At 37.4% G+C, this 20,790-nt stretch overlaps 4 protein-coding genes and 2 non-coding genes across 8 annotated transcripts; 2 read left to right on the top strand and 4 right to left on the bottom strand.

The window, feature by feature from the left end:
• Positions 1-2,200, top strand: LOC113094690 (guanylyl cyclase-activating protein 2-like). 2 transcript variants are annotated; one of them, XM_026260302.1, is made up of 5 exons: positions 1-58; positions 176-508; positions 772-921; positions 1,266-1,380; positions 1,588-2,200. In XM_026260302.1, the coding sequence occupies exons 2-5, from the start codon at positions 308-310 to the stop codon at positions 1,713-1,715; spliced, it is 594 nt and encodes a 197-aa protein (XP_026116087.1). In that variant the 5' UTR covers positions 1-58; positions 176-307; the 3' UTR covers positions 1,716-2,200. The 2 variants fall into 2 exon arrangements, with proteins under 2 accessions (XP_026116087.1, XP_026116086.1); XM_026260301.1 differs by having other exon boundaries at positions 7-508.
• Positions 2,201-4,704: 2,504 nt separating this feature from the next.
• LOC113094779 (C->U-editing enzyme APOBEC-2-like) lies at positions 4,705-7,593 on the bottom strand. The gene is made up of 2 exons (XM_026260444.1): positions 7,032-7,593; positions 4,705-5,447 (listed from the first exon to the last, which is right to left on the bottom strand). Exons 1-2 carry the CDS (start codon positions 7,400-7,402, stop codon positions 4,913-4,915), a joined length of 906 nt encoding a protein of 301 aa, XP_026116229.1. The 5' UTR covers positions 7,403-7,593; the 3' UTR covers positions 4,705-4,912.
• Positions 7,594-11,824: 4,231 nt separating this feature from the next.
• Positions 11,825-15,956, bottom strand: LOC113094778 (zinc finger BED domain-containing protein 4-like). Its single transcript, XM_026260443.1, has 2 exons — positions 14,897-15,956; positions 11,825-14,522 (listed from the first exon to the last, which is right to left on the bottom strand). The coding sequence occupies exons 1-2, from the start codon at positions 15,044-15,046 to the stop codon at positions 12,777-12,779; spliced, it is 1,896 nt and encodes a 631-aa protein (XP_026116228.1). The 5' UTR covers positions 15,047-15,956; the 3' UTR covers positions 11,825-12,776.
• A 566-nt stretch (positions 15,957-16,522) lies between these two features.
• vma22 (vacuolar ATPase assembly factor VMA22) lies at positions 16,523-17,951 on the bottom strand. Of its 2 annotated transcripts, none has more exons than XM_026260446.1 (5): positions 17,686-17,951; positions 17,441-17,544; positions 17,247-17,350; positions 16,942-17,124; positions 16,523-16,715 (listed from the first exon to the last, which is right to left on the bottom strand). In XM_026260446.1, the coding sequence occupies exons 1-5, from the start codon at positions 17,791-17,793 to the stop codon at positions 16,585-16,587; spliced, it is 630 nt and encodes a 209-aa protein (XP_026116231.1). In that variant the 5' UTR covers positions 17,794-17,951; the 3' UTR covers positions 16,523-16,584. The 2 variants fall into 2 exon arrangements, with proteins under 2 accessions (XP_026116231.1, XP_026116230.1); XM_026260445.1 differs by having other exon boundaries at positions 16,942-17,130; positions 17,686-17,949.
• Positions 17,952-18,540: 589 nt separating this feature from the next.
• trnae-uuc (transfer RNA glutamic acid (anticodon UUC)) lies at positions 18,541-18,612 on the bottom strand. The gene has a single exon. It is a non-coding gene; the product is annotated as a tRNA-Glu (tRNA).
• A 392-nt stretch (positions 18,613-19,004) lies between these two features.
• trnah-gug (transfer RNA histidin (anticodon GUG)) lies at positions 19,005-19,076 on the top strand. The gene has a single exon. It is a non-coding gene; the product is annotated as a tRNA-His (tRNA).
• The last annotated feature ends 1,714 nt before the right edge of the window (positions 19,077-20,790 follow it).

Raw genomic sequence — 20,790 nt, 5'->3', positions numbered from 1 at the left:
CAAAATAGTCCTGGTGCTGAATCCCAAGCCAGTAGAGCACCTTTGCCAAATGGTTAAGGTTAGTTTTACACTTTGGTACATACTGAGTTTTTTATACTTCAGTTTTTAGTACTATTTTAATAGGGCATACTGGTTTATATCCTAAATCAGACTTTTTTTGGTGTTGTATCATCAGTTTGTACAGGCTTAAATGTTTATTGGGATGTCTGGATCAGAGAGGAAGCCAGGACAGTGAGGCTCACTGATGTGATAATGGACATTTTCTGTTGAGAAGCAGAGCTTGTGTTCTTTCTTGTCATCATTGGCGATGGGTCAGCGACTCAGTGAGGATTCGGACGATAAAGAGATTGATGTTGCTGAACTGCAGGAGTGGTATAAAAAGTTTGTGACTGAATGTCCTAGCGGGACGCTTTTCATGCACGAGTTCAAGAGCTTCTTCGGTGTTACTGAAAACCCAGAAGCAGCCGGTTATATAGAAAACATGTTTCGTGCTTTTGATAAAAATGGGGTAAGTTATTCAGTTTATTTCAGTTACAAAAAGTAGGCATAAACACTGTAGAAGTGAGTGTGTAAATACTTAACACTAATATAATATAATATAATATAATATAATATAATATAATATAATATAATATAATATAATATAATATAATATAATATAATATAATATAATACTGGGAAAGAGATTGCATATAGAAAAAAAATGAACTTGAAAGGTTTTTGACAGGTCAATCCTCTTTTCTCTTTACCTCCCTTTCATTTTTTTCATAGGACAACACTATTGATTTTCTGGAATATGTTGCAGCCTTAAATCTAGTGCTGCGAGGAAAGTTGGAGCACAAACTGAAATGGACTTTTAAAATGTATGACAAGGACGGGAGCGGCTGCATCGACAAAACAGAGCTCAGGGAGATTGTGGAGGTAATCATTTCTCATGTTGTCAACACGGTCAGATGGACTTAAACATCGATTGGGATTGTAATACTTCAGTGGTTTACTAGATTACTAAGGAAAATAAGGATGAAAACTGTCATTCTGGGTGCATTTATACTGAGATTACATATTCATGACCTGTTTCATAACTGTCCCCTTGACATAGAAACTTAGTGAGATGTTTACAGGGGATTAATCCATATGACCTCTGTGATAGCAGCACATTTGTGTGCAGAAATGCTATTATACTTTGTAATGCCGCTATAAAGAAGACATTTATGCATTTGGGATTACAAAAGAAAGAAATGGGCACCTTTACTTTACTTTTACAGTCAATCTACCGCCTAAAGAAAGCCTGCCATGGTGAACTTGATGAAGAGTGTACCCTACTGACTCCAGATCAGGTGGTGGACCGAATATTTGAGCTAGTGGATGAGAATGGAGATGGTAAAACTTACTATGATTCATTACTTTTCAATGATTATTAAATGGTTAAGACAAAGTTTAGTCTTTTCCTTTATTATAATATAGAGTCTGCGTTTATTTAAGTACACTGATGTTAATAATTAATCAAACCGTGGCAAAAATGTGGATGTTTTCTCAAAGGCTTTCATGAAAAGCAGCTGATGCAGAGTTTCTTTGCTGTGTCCTCAGGGGAGTTGTCTCTGGATGAGTTCATCGACGGGGCTCGACGTGACAAGTGGGTGATGAAGATGCTGCAGATGGACGTGAACCCCGGAGACTGGATCAATGAACAGAGACGCCGCAGCGCCAACTTCTGAGCTCCATATTCACCAAGACAACCCTTAACTTAACCAACATATACAGAGCATGCATAGCTGAGTCTTCGTCTTGGTTCATTCAAGTGAATTTAAGCCATCAGTCTTTTCTTTTTTATTTTAATTTAGTGGTGCAACTCCCATTTATTTCTTTGACAAACAGAATTAATTCTATCTACATGTAAATATTCATGTTTTCTTTGTGGTTTGTTACATTCTTGTTAGGATTTGTTAAAGGCTCACTTTCATGACTGACTGGATTTCTGACTTTCTGTTATTATTATTCTGCAGATGAGGTGCATTTGAGTTTACTGTATGTGGCATATTACTCAACTTAGAAACAACAGCAATTCATTTCAAATTGGCATATCTGATGTTTGTAAATACATGAATATTGTAAAGAGTGAAGTCCCTGGAAGGTCTCAGTTGTAAAGTTATTTGCATTTTTCAATTTCTCAAAAATAAAAATTTACCAGTTCCAGATTTAATGTAGGCTATTATTATTGAAGTTATGAGTTTACTGTATGTGGCATATTACTCAACTCAGAAACAACAGCAATTAATTTCAAATTGGCATATATGATGTTTGTAAATACATGAATATTGTAAAGAGTGAAGTCCCCGGTGTAACAAAAACAGCAACAACAACACAAAAAAAATCTCCAAAGCAGAATATTACCAATATTGTTTAGGACTATTTTATTCAAGCCATCTTATGATTAAATTAACATCATAACATCACTGATGTTATATCACTTTCTAATAATGTTTTAGTCTCAGGATTTCAGCAATTGTCGCTATTTATCATATTTTTTCAATGCTGTTAAGGAAACATTATTTTATTATTAATATTTTAACAACTATTTAAAAAATTATAATATAAAATTAATTAAAATGTTTCTGCTATGTTAAAGACTCCAGATTTTAAAAAATATATTATCATTATTATTATTATTATTATTATTATTATTATTATTATTACTTTCAAACATTAGCAGTTGTAGTATAACCATTAAATGCTGATGTATGAGATTGTTCAAATGAATAAACAAACAAATTCATACGTTACAGAAGCTTTTTTGGCGTATAAAATATTTTTTTCATTTCGACGTAACCTTAATTCATTCACTTTCATCAGCATGTATCCGCCTTCTGTGTCTCTCGTTGGATTTATAAACAGCTCGCGCGCATGCTCCCTGACGCTAGATGGCACTCAAGCCTTTCAATACAATCAATTTAAACCTGCACTCGAAGCAAAAGAGAAATCGTGTTTTTCCCTGCTTCTTTATTTACAGTGATTGACCTCGTACTACATAAACGTTTAAAGGGACGTAAAACACACATCAGCTTCATTGTTGTGGTTAAATGAAGCCTCGTGAAGCACTGAGACTTTCCTCTGATTGTTTCGAGAAAAGATTCAAGGCTTCGAGAGTGACGAAAACAGCGCTACCTGGTGGTTAGTAAAAATAAACCAGCCGAAAGCCTGAAAAACATTTTACTTCATATAGTGTGACAACAGCTTGTGACAAATGTTCAATAGCTTTTTTAGTCAGTATAAAATGTGTTTGCAGGGATCGCTGTGCTCTTCAAGAAGAGGTTTGGTGCAGTTGAGGAGCTCTGAGTGAGTGTGAATTATCATTACTGAAAGGTGCCTATCAAATTACACACCCTAATTTAAAAGCAGATATTGATTTTAGATTTGCTTTTTTATATGATTCTGGCTAAATTACTTGAAAATGACAATAACAAATAATTTTGCAGTTGTCAAAACTCAAATACAGCTTGATGATTGCATTTTTAAAGAATTAGGGTAACATTTCTTTAAATTGATTTGAACGTTCTGCTCAATAGACTGCAATAAGTGGTGTCATTTTCTCTTGCTAAGACTGGCTGTGGGCTGGATGAACTGAAATGGGTAAATGTGTCATTAAGTCTTCCAGAACACAAAAATCTCCATCACTGAGTACACAATCTAGTCCACAGCAGGTCTGAAACCTTCATTTCTGAACTGTTCTTATAGAATGGTTAGAGGATGGCTTATTATTCTAACAGAATTTCACAACGTACTTTATGGTGTGTAGGGTGTTCATTAGTCTTGTTTTGGGAAATATAAGCTCTTAAGACTGTTCCAGTTATATAAGTTAAATTCCATTGTTTTTCCATCCTGGTGTTGCATCTCTAAATGTATGAATGTTCTTTTCATCAGGGTGCGAGTTTCATTTGATTGTTTGATAAATCATGCTTTCTAGTTCATATTTTTCCAGTAAAAATTAAGTGTACCTCAAATAAAAATGCACTATAAATGTGCCATGAATAATAATCCCACCATTATTCTGATATCCTTTATCCCAATTGATTCTTTAGTATAGTGGTTCTCAACCCTGTTCCTGGAGATGTCTCGTTTCTGTGTCTGTGTCACATTAGTCAGCCGCATATGTCATTATAACCATTAGTAACCATTATTAAATTCACTATTAGTCCTCATGAGGGATAATTACAGTTATTTCTTTGGAATGCAATGGTCGACGTGTAATGGTCAACATAAATTGCTGACAAATAAGACCTCTGAAAGGGGCAGCCTTTGAAATGAGACACAGCGAAAATGTGTTGTTTTGGGGGGAATCCAGGAACGGGTGGGATCCACTGCCTTGGTATATTATAAATAGTATTGAAAAGCATGCTGTCTTTAGATTGTGCTAATGATAGGAAACAGACTCATGTTTGCTGTTTTACATTCAAGGAGACTGTTCACTCAATATTCATTATATCATGTCTATATATATATATATATATATATATATAAATCATTTAAAAAGAAAAAAATTGAATATTTAAACATTATGCTTACAGCAATATTTATTTTTAACTAGAATTTCATGTTTAAATTTTACACCCAGATGTTTAGCTTCTAAAAAAATTCTCAAAATGATACTCAGTGAAATAAAAATATAACCTATATATTTGAGATGCCGATCTAAATACTATACATAAGTGTGGTTTGAATTCTTTATGTAAGTTAAAATCAGTTAATAAAGTCAACCATGTGATTTAACAGGACAAATTGTGTTGACAGAGGAATCAATGCTGCTGTAATTACAGAGACATTGTAATGAGTAGCTTTTTAGTACTAAAATCTCTTAAAGACAGTGCCCAGGCTGATTTTAACAGTCTTAATCAGAAGCCATCTGCGGTTCCTTACCCTACTTTAAAATATCACACAACCTCTCATCATAATAATCATAGTTATCTTGACAGTCCTCCCAGGGTGTAAAGTTATCTTCCTCGTTCTCAACAAAAGTAGACCAAACATACGCAAAATCCACAGGCCTCATCATGCGTATTTTACACCCTGCCCTAACTAGCGCCTGAAGTCCGCCCTGTATCTCTGGTTCCTCCCACTGGAAGAGACGGGAGCAGTGGATAATAAGGCGCATTGTCTTGCGTTCTCGCAAGATCTCTACGAGTTTAGCAGCGCAGGCTGCGCAAGGGCTTGAAGACATGTACCAGGTCACTGTGTAGTGGAGTGACTTGTCGTAATAGGCCAGCACCTGATGAAAGAAGGCTTCTTCGGCATGTGAACCCGAATGCTCATCTTCCAGGTAACCACGAAGGCCATCTGTCTCTCCAGCGCCTCCTTGAATGTCTACCTGGTAGCACAGGAAGGTCTTGTTGCGTCCAGAGGAATATTCCACATTTCTAAATTGGAACTTAAAGAAGGTCGGGTTCATTCTGTCTCTGTGGGAAGAAGGAAGACATTTGGAATAAGACTTTTTTCACAATATATTATAGAAGTTGGAATACTCTACATGACTTCATTACTAAAATATTTAACAATTTTGAAAATTTTTGTAAATGGTTACAGAGAAAAATTAGATGTGCACACTTTTCAGACTTCAGACTTTCAGGTTATTCCAAACATGGCAAACTCATGCAGAAACGTGCACCTTGTTGCACATGAGAAACTGGACTCATAATCATAATCATAATCATAATCATAATCATAATCTAAAGCTCTAAATTGGAGACTGTGCCCATCATACACTACATGATTTTCTGTGAAATCTCTCGACTCCACAACTGCCCAGTATCTGCAGACTGGCTCTGCCTTTCAGCAACAAGCATCAACTACAAATATGGGCAAAAATCTGTGCAAAAGTTGTGTAGTGTATTCCAACTTTTAAAAAAATGAATGCTTTAACTTTGGTCAATAAGTATTCAGTTTGAATGGCCACTAATAAGCCTACAGAGACTCAATGGGCTTATATTGATCACTTTAAATAAATTATCATAACATGTTAGGTTTAGTTTTCTCTGGAGTTTTATTTTATTTGAAAGAAGGACCCATTAAGTGGTAAGAGGTGGTGGTGGATTTTATTGGCCCTGATCTACACTACATGGCTTAAATTTAATGGCCACCTGAACACCACACCCATATGTGCTTCCTGAATGATTTAAAAACCAGATATCAATAGGGAATTATTCTGCTCTAACAGCTTCCATTTTCATGGGAAGGTTGTCCACTAGAATTTGGATGATGGTTGAGATTTTCTCCCATTCAAACATGAGAGCCAATGGGGTTTCCTCTCTGGATTTGTGCAGGTCAATCAACCTTATTGACTTCACTCAGAAATGTACCCTGTTGAAAGTCATTGAGCTCTTTGGTTCTCTAAATCTTTGTTTTAGGTAAGTTTTTGTCTGTGTGCTTGATTTTATGCCACTGTACTGTGGGTGTAGCTGAAATAGTCAAACTGGTTAATTAGAAGGAGGTTCCCACATACATTTGGTCATTAAGTGTCTGTATCATAATTGTTTGCTACTTGCTAATTGCTAAATTGCTAATGTTATTGTTCAACATGTTGGAATTTCAGATATAACTGTTGTCATAGTTGGTTCCACCTAGCATTGCTGAATGCTAAATACTCATGCATTATCTATGTTTTAATTTATTAAAGGTCCCTCTTTTAAACAAGTGGCAAAGTAATCTTAAAATAGGTTGTGGTGTCATGCACTATGCCATGCTGTTATGAATTTTAAAGATAGACTATCAGAAACAAATTGTACAACAGCTCGACAGTACCCTTAAATGGACAAATTTGTGCCTATACTCCTAAAAGGTGCATAATAATTACTTAGTGGAAATATATAGTTACAATTATGAACGGTTTATGGTTAGATAAGTTATTGAGCCAGAGACAAGCTGTTGTGTCCCTATAGGCACAAATATTTAGCTTTAAGATTTTTTTTTCCCAATGTTCTTGCTAAGTGACTGAAGTATTACCTTGGTATCCAGTTTGTATAAGTGAAAGATATCTGACGTACCCTACAATGATCTCAAATGGAGGCAGCTCCATAGGCTCCAGCTCAAACTCCTCATCTTTGACAGGGTGTTTGGCTCCTTCTGCTACCTCCCCATTTCCTTGAGGCATCTCCTCATTTCCTTGAGGCATCTCCTCATTTCCTTGAGGCATCTCCTCATTTTTTTTAGGCATCTCCTCATTTTTTTTAGGCATCTCCTCATTTTTTTGCTGATTTTCTGGGTTCTTCTCCGGCTTCTTTGTCATCTTTTCACCTTTGTTTTTGTTCTTTTCTTTCTCCTTTTCAGATTTACTCTCTACTTTCTCGACTTTCTTTTCTTTCTTCTTCATCAGACCACCTTTACTGGGGGTCTTGCTGTCCTTTCTGTCCGCCATGACTTAGCTGTGCAGTGAAATGAGTCTGCTAGCTGTGAGTGTGTGAAGGCTGCTGTTGATTTAGTTCGTGAGTCAGAGAGATGACAGCATGAATATGTTCCTAAGTCTTAGAGTTAAAGATGAAGATAAAGATAACTCTGTCACAAACAGGAGCTGCTCAGAGAGGGAGGGGGACTGAAGGGCACCTGCTCTCTTGTTTCCATGCTAAAAAAAGAACAAAGTATAATGGGGGGGGGGGGTTGGGGGTTGTTATGCATTCATTGTTCAAACATGTCACTGCCCCATTTTGTTCAACGGGGTGCATCAAGGAGCCATTTTCTTTTTGCTCAATTTCAAATATGTAATTAGGATTGACACTCAATGGCATATAACCCAGATTCATCAGATTTCCCTCTCCTTTTGATCAGGATATTATTGCTGTTCACACACCAACAACAGGCAGTTTATTAATAACCATAGTTTGGCAGAGTGTTCAGAAAGACTCCGTCTCTTCACATAGTGAATGCCATAGTTCAGTTTAGTCCTTTACTACCCTCACATCAGGTTGGTCTAAAGGTCAGCATGGCGCTGGCCAGTCCCTGAAGAATCTATTTTGTATTTTTATTTTATGTTTTGCACTCCCTGACCCGTGAGCAAACTGTGTTACCGTTTACAGACACTTAAGATGCTGTGATGAAGAACTGGGCCACTCTGAAGAAGATAACAGATGTGAAATATGGTGTTTTTTAAGGTTAGATTCCTGTACAGAGTGCTGATGCCCCCACTCTACCATTTTGAATAATTAGTACTGTGTTACTAGTTCCCTGCCAGCTTTTTTACACATTCTTGAACCTCTGCCAGAGCTGGGAAACTAGGGAAAGTCCAATGGTTTTGCCAATGTTCAGGATACCAGCTTACTGGGCAGTATACACTATGTACTGCAGACTATTTTTAAAAACGGTATGTGAAACAGGCAGTGTTATTCCACAAAAAAATATAAATATATTGTTTAATTCTGCAAATGTGTCCAGTTTTCATCTTTTGGCTGATGATCTGGTTCATCCATCACAATAAAAATTGAAGGAAAACGTACTGGTAGTTTATATAGTTTATCATATACAGTATAGTGCACCAATCATAAGAGTAGTTGCATTCCCACTTCTCTAACAAAATCTGAGCTGCGTGATTGTTTATATCTTCTCAAAATGTAAACTGTATTATATGTCTATCTGTAAAGTTGGATAATATATGTTATATATCCAACTTTATCCGCATACATACAGTACACTTAAGTGATATATAATTTATAGTAAATCTCAAATGCTGTTTATTTTGTCACCAAATGTAACTACATTGTTGCCTTTATATCTTCATCCTCATATAACGTTATACATATACCTAAGCAGGGTGATATTTTAAATATATAATATCTCAACTTGATTGATTGTATAATGGCAAAATACAGCTAAATGTGACTCTCAAAGGCATAGTTCACACACAAATGAAAATTAGCCTATGATTTACTCACCCTCAGGACAACCTAGGCATGTCTGACAATCCGCTTTCAGATAAACACAATTGCCGTATATTTAAAATTGTCCTGGCTCTTCCAAACTGTATAATGGCCCTTTATAATGCCCGTTTTTGAAGCCTAAAAAACTGGATCCATCCATCATAAAACTACTCCACATGGCTCCAGGGTGTTAATAGCCTTCTAAAGTGAAATGATGCATTCATGTAAGAAAACTTTAAATTTAGATTTTTAATTCACAAAATGACATTCAAGCTTTTGACGAGGACTGGAATTGGGAACAGCTGATTGTAGCCTATTGTAGTAATGTTATCTCTGGTATCCTGGTCTTTGAATGTATATGCATTCAGGGGGCACGACTCTGGTTGGCGATTGCAGGGAGGGTGGGACGTTCGCTTTCAGTGCTATCAGGCTAATGCCGCGTTTCCACCGAAATTACCCAGAACAGTTGTACCAGAAACTTTTTTCCCCCCAGACCTGTTGCCTTCTGCGTTTCCACCGCGGTACCATGAATATCAGGCAAATAGTCTGGTGACATAGGTCAGCCCGCATTTCTCAATACAAAGTGCGCAGTTTTGGAATTTCATCCTCAGTAGTTCGGACTTTGCGAGTTGGACTCAGGTGGACAAGATGACGCAAATCCGGTAATTCTGCAAACAGAATTACCAGGTTGTGGGGAAGTCGTGGCCTAATGGTTAGAGGGTTGGACTCCCAATCAAAGGGTTGTGGGTTCTAGTCTCGGGCCGGACGGAATTGTGGGTGGGGGGAGTGCATGTACAGTTCTCTCTCCACCTTCAATACCACGACTTAGGTGTCCTTGAGCAAGGCATCGAACCCCCAACTGCTCCCCGGGCGCCGCAGCATAAATGGCTGCCCACTGCTCCGGGTGTGTGCTCACAGTGTGTGTGTGTGTGTTCACTGCTCTGTGTGTGTGCATTTCGGATGGGTTAAATGCATGTATGGGTCACCATACTTGGCTGAATGTCACTTCACTTCACTTTCAACAGCGGCGTACTTGATAACATCAGTCAGCTTCCCTTGGCTACTGCAATTTTCCTCACTTTATATTTACAATAAGATGAAATATGTATACCACTGCCTCCTTTCGTTTTCATTTAAACATAATAACAGCTGCAGAAATGTAGTTCAGGGAAAAGTGTAGGCCTATATAGCCTACATTACAATAAAACAAAATATTATATAAAAAGAGTATTGCCTCTTTTTATTTTCATTTGACCATATTAATAGATTAAGTGAATAAAGACCAAAGATTACCTGTTAGATTTATCCAAAACGAAATATATTTTATGTTTAACCACTAAAGAGACCTCAGAGCCAGCGGTACATGTCAGAAGATCACTGAGCTCCCGCTGATCGTCTCCGAAATCAGTGAAACACATTTTTAAATAGGCGCTGTCTTTATAAATAAACCACATATTTAAGTTTTAAACAACAACATTATCGCCTGAAATACTTTAAAAACTACATTTCATGACATGATAACAGTAAAATTTTGAAAATAATCCAATCACAATGAAAACCAATCAGCATGCTCAGCGCTTAAGTCCCGCCCCCCGAAATTTCCGGACCTTTGAAAAAGTACTACCTTGGAGCAGGGACTTTCTGGGGGGCAATTTTTTTTTTACACTGAACTTTATTTAGATCCTGGTTCCTGCGGTGGAAACACGCAAAGTACCAGCCCAAAGTCCTGGGTAAAGTTGCAGCAGAGGAAATGCGACTTCTAGCTAGCATTTTACAAGATCTCCTACTGCACCTTTAGGGTTGTAACTGCATGCATGACATCGACATCTACTCAAGAAAACAAAATATTTGGGATAATTTCATTGTTTTAAAGTCTCCCCTAGATAATTAGATGATTGAGAATTATTAACTGTCAGAGTTGGAATGAGAAACATACTAGTAAAATGATTCTTACTATTTGTATAACTTTGTGTTAATGTTTGAGTTTTTAATTGCTGGTTAATTTATTCAGTTAGTGAATATCAGTATGTCAGTATGTACTTGGTGTTACCCATTAAAGGATTTTGGATTTATGCTATATGTGTTATGCACAATAGCAAATAAAGTCATTAAATGAATTAAAATGTTTCAGCCTATTGTGGACAAATCTAACATGTTACATTCATAGTTTAGCTGGGATAACAAGGAGGTCATTTCTATTTACAATGGACATTGCATTGTCACACCCCTTACCAGTGATAAATGTTATTTTCATAATGAAACTGACCAATTTATCACACAAACACAGCTACACATCACATCCACAGCAACTGACTGACATAGATAGAGATTGCAGTTGAGAGCAGGACTGCAATTTCTTTTGATGTTTGGCAAGACTGAATGTGACAATGAGGAAATGAAATTGCAATAGGAGCCACTGCTATCGCTGTTTCAATATGGCTCGGCCATTTCTGCATGAATGTTGAAAAATGAAATGTCAAATGGACTTTGCTTTTCCATTTGAAATTTGGCAGACATTGCAAATGACGTGTGCACAAACAGAATACGCAATTGCAAATACAATGTTACCCAGAATATGATACTGTAGTCCCTCTGCGATTGAATGGGAAACTGAAATCAGGCTTCACATCCCACGTACACACACTCACAAATGTTCATTATATCTGCACTGCAGCAGTGCCGCCTCGCCTTACACATAAATCTGTTTGAAATTGAGTTTATTGATTGAATGTCCTTTTACTATTTTCTTCACCACATGATCAGAATACAAGCATGCATAATCTCTACTGTTGCGATCCACAACCTTAGCACAAAAGTGCTGTAGTTATAACTGTAAATGCAAACACTCACATCAGTGATTGTGTTGTAAAAACAGTGAAATTGCTAAACCCTTGGCATATTATTGTATGCAGTTATGACAGGACAAAAAGTCAGGTTTGATAACAAACACTTTTTAATGAAATGGAAAAGTCTTTTTCACAACAAAAGTTCCTTAATGCACAACAACTCTTCTTAATATCCCACTGGCTTGACTGCTCTCCATTCAGCCTTGCAAGACTGCAGTCCACCATCAGCATTCTCTGATTCCCCATAGGCCTGAAATGTAATTATTTTTAAGTACAGAACCTGCCTGCAGTTTTTCTATTGGGTGGATTTTGTACACAAAGAACCCACACAAAAAAGCTTCCCAGCCTCACTGTAACTCTATTTGAGCAATTCTTTCCTTACATTAATATAAAGCTAACTAATATACACCAAATGTGTGATAACGTAATGTTTAATTAAGCTGGAAATGTACTATTCTATTTCATAAAGGTGTTCTGAGAAAGCCTTTGGCTGCAAGAAGAGTGTGTTTCCTGGGGTTCTACATAATACTGATAGTGATGGAGAATTATTATGTTAATATTTAACAATTAATCAAGGATAGGTACAATGGGCACTGCACTTATCTGATCCCATTACATTTTTGGGTGGTGAAAGTTAGTAGACAGAACGTAATGTTTAGAAATGTCTGCAATAAAAGCAACCAGCATCTGATAATGTGCCATAATAGGTAAATAAGTAAACACTTTATAATAACTTTCATTTCCTTTTTCACCAAATCGCATTACATTTTCAAATAGTTAGGAGACAGACGGACAAATATAAAAGTTATTATAAATTGTTACCTATAATAGCTAATTAATTTATCTAATTTAGGTCTAGCCTTTTGTACAATAACAAAAGAACATTTTTTTTTTTTTGCTGACAACAATATTTTGTTTATTTTGGGGTAAATGTATAGTTTTTATAGATATTATATCAGGCACAATCCCCAATTTGCATTTGAGGTGTTTGGTTTGATATCAGTACAAAGGAAATCCTTTAAAGCTCTCTTTGCGTTTAGGACCAGAGTATCCTATAGTTAGCCTTCAAGTAAATCAGAGTGTCCAGGTTTTTTGGCAGACGTCGGCATTGCTCTGGTCTGAGTGTCTTGCTAACCAGGTTAAATATCTGGTCCACTGATGTGGTTGTTGCTGGCACAGTAAAAACTTTTTTGGCTACTTGTGAGAGCAGAGGGAAATCAATGGACTTGCGTTTCCAGTATTGTAGTGGATCCTCGTCTGTGGGTTCTTCGTGGAGATATGTGGACAGCTCCTGCTCCACAGTTTTGGCCTGGGCCGTCGGCCTCTGCTTAATGAAAGAGAACAGCTTGCAGCGTTTGGACGGTGATGGCTGGGCCTCTGAGTGATGTTCTAGTGGACTCAAAGGCCGAGTATGCTTTCCAACCTCTTCCAGCAGCACCTGTTTGTGCCAGTCGCTGTCACTGCTCCAGGACAGCTTGAACTGTGGGTCCAGGGTGGTGGCTGTTACATAAAGAGGGTCCTCAAGAATGCCTGCCAGTCTGCGGTCCAGAGCTTGAGACAATCCCATCACGATCCCAGTGCACTGGTGAGTTACGACCTCCGCCAGGTGCTTGCGCAGACCTAGCACACAAGGCAGAGCTAGGCTGATGGACACGTGCTTGTCTCCTTGGACCATGTCTGAGGCCTCCTCAAAGGGCTCCAACACCTCAACCAGCTCCCGTAGCTCTGCTTTTTCTAAGTTGCCAAGGACTAGGTCATTTATATCCACAATGTCCTCAAGAAAATCCATTGACTCCACCATTTGCCGCAATATTTTTAACTGAGCGTTCCACTTGTCTGTGGATGAGAGACAATTTGTTAAGGTACTGGAGTTGAACACTTGAACAAGTTTTTCAGGAGCCACTGTAGCAATTATGTAGTTATACAGGCGGGCTGCTTTGTTTAGAGGGACTGATATCTGAGGGGAAGCGCAAACTCCTTCCTTAACACACTGAGCTAGCAATCGAGCAAAGCAGTCTATCCTACTTCGACCAAGACACTGATCTAAAGACTTGCAGTTCTCGTTGCTACTAATAGTTTCTTTGGCATCACTAGACTCTTCTTCGCTACCATCTTCCTCCTCTTCTTCACCATTTCCAATGAGACTGAACCCAGGAAGACGAAAAGCAGATCTGTTTTCACAGGGAGACAGATCTGCGACGACTCTAAACACTTTTCCAGACATGCCATGTGATTCGGAGATCTCATCAAACTCGCTGAGCATTTGCTGAGTGTTGCTGTGGTCTGGAAGAGGTAAGCATGCCAAAAGAGTGGATCTGATGTGCCAGTCTGCGTTAATGAAATGGCAAGTCACTCCAAGAAACCCAGCACCACTGTTGTAACCTGCAGAGCTGCTTCTCCACAGGTCAAGGGTCACACTGCAGGACTCGGCTCCTTTTAAAGCCTGTTTGGCAGCTAGTTGCACTTGGGAGACATAGGCTGGCAGGAGCTGCTGTTGTATATAATGGCATGGTACCGGAATGTAACGGGGCTCCAGGAGCTGAAGAAGCTCACGAAAACCCTCATATTCCACTATCTTTGCTGGTTGCAGGTCTCGGATGATCATCTTGGCAATAGCTTCTGAAATTAGGGATTGGCGAGGGTCACTGTACTCAAACTTGTTCATCCCAGCACTGGTTTGAGAGATCACTCTGCCACTTGGAGGGCCGGTACACATCTGCATTGCCTCCCTTTTCACATCTTTCTTCCTCACAAACTCATCATACATGGCCTGATGTTTGCGCTGTGAATGTGACAATTATAAACAGGTGAACTACATATAGAACACAATATACATGATCATGTAAACGTATATCTAAACACCCATGAACAACAGAATATTAAAGATTCCCACACTTTCTGACTATTGAACTTATTATATTTTCAGGCATGTGTTTATTATAAACTCACTTGAAAGAAATTGCACGTACACAGCACATTTAAAAAAACATATATTATTAATTTCTATATTGAGCAGGAAATTACCATTTTAATTCATATTTTAAATCTCTATTACCCTGAATAGTGGCAAGGCATATATGGTTAAAACTCTCGTATTTGTCATGTTATTAGACACAAAGCACGGTTTCATTTAAAAAAAAAAAAAAGAACCCTTACCTTTAAATGCGTAACAAAGTTGGAAGTAACTGTCCGTTTAGCCTGAATCCTTGTGCCACAAGCTTTGCAGTTTGACTCAATTTTGCCATTTTCTCCCTCACAGACGATGTTGAAGTAATCCAGAATGGAGACCCTAGATTTTGACGCCATCAGTGATCTTAAATCTTCCACGATATGAGCATCAATACAGTAAGAATAACACTTAGAAACCGAGAACAATATGTGATATTCTCTTTTGTTTTGAATAAAATAATCTAGTTTTTGGGAATCAATGTTAACAGCCTCGTCTCACCATAGAGATAAAAGGATAGTAATCTGAACGAGATCGCGTGTTCACCTGGTCTGACACTGATTGTGAAAATATCTTCTCGGTTACACGGCTCAGTAAAAATATAATAACAGACGTCCATCAAATCTGCGCGAGCGCGCAAACGATATTATGCGCGGTGTCGGTTCCGACCGTAAACATCGCTATCCGCTAACAGCTCTTTTCCGATGAACACCAGGAAGTAGACGGCGAGTGGGGAATATATTTATTTATTTATGAACCATTCCGTCTCCGTTTGAATGTTTTGAATTTATTCGTGAATAGGCACCTACAGCTTGATACAAGGCTAATAAAGGCACCATAACAAAGATCGGGATGTGTGTATATCTCGTTTTGTGCGTTAATTTAATGCAGTGATTAAATGTAATCTGATAGCTCAAGCAGACAAGAAGAAACGAGGACGCGCGTGATACTTACTGCTCGTGCACGTTTTTACACGTATTGTTTTTCAAGGTTTCAGCAGGAATTTTTGACGTCAAGAAAGTTACAATTACATTTAACATGATTACTTAAGTATTGCTTGGGTTCGAGAAACCATCGTCTAGCAGGTAAGCGTACGTAGATTGACATTTGTCTAATCAAACAGAAAAATCGAATGAATTTATTGCCATCTTTCACAATTCCGTTGTTCAAATGTCAGTTTTAAATGGGAAAGAATATGCATTTATCTATGCATTTTAATGATCTAACAGATATGATTCCACCACATAAAAACGACGAGAACATTGCCTTTTATAGCCGTTGTATTTACTAATATAGATTACTATATAGATTTCGATGAAATTCACTTATTGAATTTTAACTGAACCAACACTTAAATTATTTGATCTAATCCAAGACACTATTGTCTTTTAGAGTTGCTTCACATCAGAATATGAACTCTCCTTAGTTGAGTTTCCATAACTGATTCTACTATTCTTTTCTATTACTTAGCTGCTTAGACACAATCTGTATTGTCAAAAGCACTATACAAATAAACGTGATTTAACAAGGAAATATCTGATAACTAATGATTGCAGGAGTATTTACATTTAAAATGAAAAAATTATGTTCAACCACATAGTTCTGAAAAATTAACGTAATGAAAAAGTATCTTATTGTTGTAGTACTTTTAAACGTTTAGGATTATCCTGAATTTAACTGTGCATTACCGCTCAAAAAAGATAATATGACTAATCAAAAATATTTTTATTAAGAAAACAACTTTGTTCATATAATTAGATTGTTTTCAGTGATTGTGTGACATGTCAAACATCTGATATTTTTCAAAACAGTAAAATTGAGTTAAAGACTATGGCTCCATTTGGTTCATACACATTTTTAATAAATCTTAATTACAGATGAAAGTGAATAAGATCAGTTATTCGTTTTCCATTTCTGGCTGAGTCTTCTCTGTCTTCTGTTGCTTTTCCTTCATCTGTCCCTGCATCTCTTTTCTTATAGCAATTATTGCACTTTGTAGAGATGCAATTTCTGCTGAGAGAGTGATGACTGTGGGGGGAGAAATGTGTTTAAAAAAAAAAGTGTTAACCTTTAAATAAACCCAGTATACAAGACACAGTATTTCCATAAAACAAATAAGTCATATTGAAATAATTCTTCATATATATGCCACACAGTACACGTACAGCAAAGCAAACCACATCGGTATACTGCAGAGGGACAGAATTAAATATAGCATAAGCAAATAATATTTATAAAAGACATAAGTGCTCACCCTCTTTAAATGCAGACTGAGCTTGTTTCAGGTTTTGTGGTACAAGGATTCCAAACCACTTCAAAGGATCCCTGTGCTCTGGTGTGGATTCTCCGGACTCTGCCTTTGTTTTTCCTTGAGGGTCTGTCTCTTGATCCTCCTCTTTAACCCCCTTTTGTATGGTATTTATTCGCCTTCTGAGACCTGAAACTTTTAATAATGTTGTCATGAACAGAAAATCATACAAATACAGCTTTAGGTCCCTAAACAACAAGCAACACTTTGGAAAGACTAAAAAATAATACAGTAATTTAAATCTGACATACCGGTCTCTTTCGCTCCAATGTCTTCAATCGTGTTACTTTTCAATTCTTCTGTTTTATTCTCTTTTCTCTCACATTTGAACTCAGCTGTCCCATCTTCTAACATACTGTTGTTAAGCCAAGCACATTGATCTATGTAAATGATTAAGACTTACACACAAATCAAATGTTATATAATCGCATGATATTCTACTAACCTGGTTTCAATATAAACAAGCGGCTCCATCTCACTAGCGTACTGCAGAGAGGAGACTTGCTTATTTCCCATTGAATAACGTGCTTTAGCAATTGAAAACCATCCCTGTGTTAAAAGAATACAGCCAATTATATTAAGAATACAAATGAAAATAATTCGCGTGCAATACGTAATTATGGACAAGTTGGATTCCATTCCCAATATGAATATGTGCTCAAACTAATCAAGTGTATTTGCACGTTTCACCTCCTCTATAAGGGAATTAAGTTTATGTCGTTTCTCCTCCAGAGCCTCGAGCTGGTCCATGAAAAGCAGCAACTGCTCGTCCAAACGAAGCTGTTGATCAACACGCATTTCTGTCGTTTTATCCGGCTAAACAAAACCGAACAATAATAACCAGTAGTAAAATAAATGACTTAATGAAGAATGAAACGAGAAGTGTTCCTGTCGAACGCTTTCTGCGTGATGTTGAGAACCTTTTACCGGTCACGTGACAAGAAGTCACATGACATCAGTTAGCTGTTACGTAGATGGCGTAGTTTAGTACGAGTTTTGTGAATGCAGTATTAACAGGATTTATATGTGACACAAAAAGCGTTCAAGTCATCATTAATATATTTTTTTCCAAAAATATGGGTTGTATAATAAAATATTAACTTAGTGTGTTTTGTGTGTAATCTGTACGTGCTGAATATTTCGCTTGATGTATTTGTGTATAAGTATGGACTCGAATTCGTAAAACATAAACACACACGTTACTTTTATCATGCATACATACTTCATGGTAAGTCAGAGCTGTCAACATTAGCTTACTAGACCAGCTCTCGCTGCCCCCGGTGTTTTTTTGTTTGTTTTGTTTTGTGTTAGTACTTGTGTTTGCCTAATTATTGGTATTTTGTGTTTAGCTTAATAGTACTTTTTACTAAATATATTTACATTGTTTTATTGTATGTAAATATGTACTTTTACTCTCTTTTAGGGTGACTATTACCATCCGTCTAGGGACTGCAGGTGAAAATAGCCTTCTGGCTAACTCTGGTATATTGACAGAACTGTTCATTAATATGTATTGTCCCTGTAATAAATAAATAAAAAGACTACTTCCCATACCGGGAGTCGAACCCGGGCCGCCTGGGTGAAAACCAGGAATCCTAACCGCTAGACCATATGGGAGATATACGGAACAAAACAAGTAGATTTTTTAACCTAGAACATGTCACATCTTTGTAATTATATAAATTCATTTTATCAAAGTATCCGTCATTCATGTTTGTCTTTTCAATATCGTATCCAGCACTAGTCAATGATTAAACGTAAAGATCAATGGTAGAAGCTCACATTATTTTCACTAGCCACCATAAACATAGTGCATTGTGAATGACTTTGAATCATCTAGTTGTAGTTAGTCATCTAGATGTTTTCTAGTTTTATTAATAGGCTAGAAAAGGTAGTATGCTTATGTCAGCGCAATAGAAAATATTGCAATAAAAAAGTTGTTTGAACACACTGATGTATAGATAGAAAAGCCCAACTCCACCAGGCGCTCCCATCACCTCCAGTAGCTCGCCGTGATCGTATAGTGGTTAGTACTCTGCGTTGTGGCCGCAGCAACCCCGGTTCGAATCCGGGTCACGGCAGGGATAAGTCCCTATCACGCGGCTTAGGGGGTGTGCTTTTTTATGTATGATTTCTTAGGAAACTTCTTTTATTTTATGAAGCATTTTCTTTACAACCATAAAACGCGAATTTTGAGACAAATTTACATTTTTCTAAATATGTCATACATTTCTTAAATCATTTACACACTTATCAATCACGAGACTAAATGCATGTTCTGAGAAGATCTTCCAACTGCAAACCGAGTACATTTCACTATTTGGGTTGTTGCTCCCACAAAGCCTAATGGTGATAGGACAGCGTGAATCACGTGGCTTTTACTAGGCCGTGACTCGGTGGCGCGATGTTTCTGCCGCGCTCTCCACAGTTACATAAAAAGTAACGCGGAAAGTAATCTAATTTTCTTAAATATTTCACAACGCATTACAGAGTAAGTACAGATGTATAAATTAATTTCCATGTAGTATGTTCTTTTCTGGTACAATATATGTTACTCAAGGTTAAAGGGATAGTTCACCCAAAAATGAAAATCATGTCATTAATAACTCACCCTCATGTCATTCCAAACCAGTAGACCTCCATTTATCTTCGGAACACAGTTTAAAGGTCCCTTTTTATGCGCTTTTTTGAAGCTTTGGTTGTGTTTACAGTGTGCAATATAACGTGTTCATGTTTCACGTGTAAAAAAACACAGTATTTTTCACACAATTCACCTATCTGTATACCGCTGTTTTCTCTGTCATAAAAACGGGCTGATGTCTTCCTTGTTTTATAAAGTTCCTCCTTCAGAAATACGTAAGGAGTTCTGATTGTGCCAGCGGTTCCTGTGTTGTGATTCGACACCAGTTTAGCTCACCCTGCCCTCTTGGAAACACGATTGGACTAGTTTTGAAGTAGTTTTGAGAAGCAAGTGGGCAGGAGCATGTGCTGGAGATGTACTTATAATCAGAGGAGCGTTTTTACTGACGAGATGCGCATGAAAATCGCATTCGTTTTTTTGCACAGTCCTAACATCTAGTTAACAAAGCTAAACAGCGTTGCCCTTTGTGTAATAAGTTACAAAAACTGTTAAACGCACCAACTTAAATAATAAAATACACTTACCGGTTGTGGTCCATAAACAACGCTTTCTCCAGACAGAGGGAACTGCTCCATCTTTAAAGAATAATCTTTTTACAAATCTGGCATTAAACTGATTGAGATTGAGAAAGTTGTCCTCAGCAAGCTGTCCTCAGCTAAATGTGCTGTACATAGTTTAACATGTGGATTATAATTTCCGGGAACCGAGTTAAACATAAATTGTAACCATTAATCTCCAAGTACAGCGTCCCTGGGAAGCCCAAACAAAGATGATTGGACTCCAAGATGAAAATAACAGTTTCAAAGACATGGCGACAAACACAAATGCATCTCTTCCTTCTTCTCCGTTGTAGCACAACAAGACCACGCCCCCTTTTTTGTGAATTCATGTGGGCGGAGGTCAGTCAAAAAACTGTTTTAGTGACGTCATTACTGCAGGAACTAGAGGGATGTAGTCCAAACGGGTTGTTTTTTTGTAGGCGAATTCTGTTAAATGAAATATCTCGCTTGGCATTGAACTTTGAGCTTTAGAATTTTACAGATATTATTTATACTCTAACAACAACATTACACACTAACTAAAGTTTAAAACATGGGATCACGAAGAAGGGGACCTTTAAGATATTTTAGATTTAGTCCGTGAGCTCTCAGTCC

The sequence above is a fragment of the Carassius auratus genome, unplaced genomic scaffold, assembly GCF_003368295.1.
Source record: "Carassius auratus strain Wakin unplaced genomic scaffold, ASM336829v1 scaf_tig00215416, whole genome shotgun sequence".
NCBI classification, from domain to species: Eukaryota; Metazoa; Chordata; class Actinopteri; order Cypriniformes; family Cyprinidae; genus Carassius; species Carassius auratus.
The sequence above is the reverse complement of the archived record's forward strand: the minus strand, read 5'-3'. Positions and strand labels throughout refer to the sequence as shown.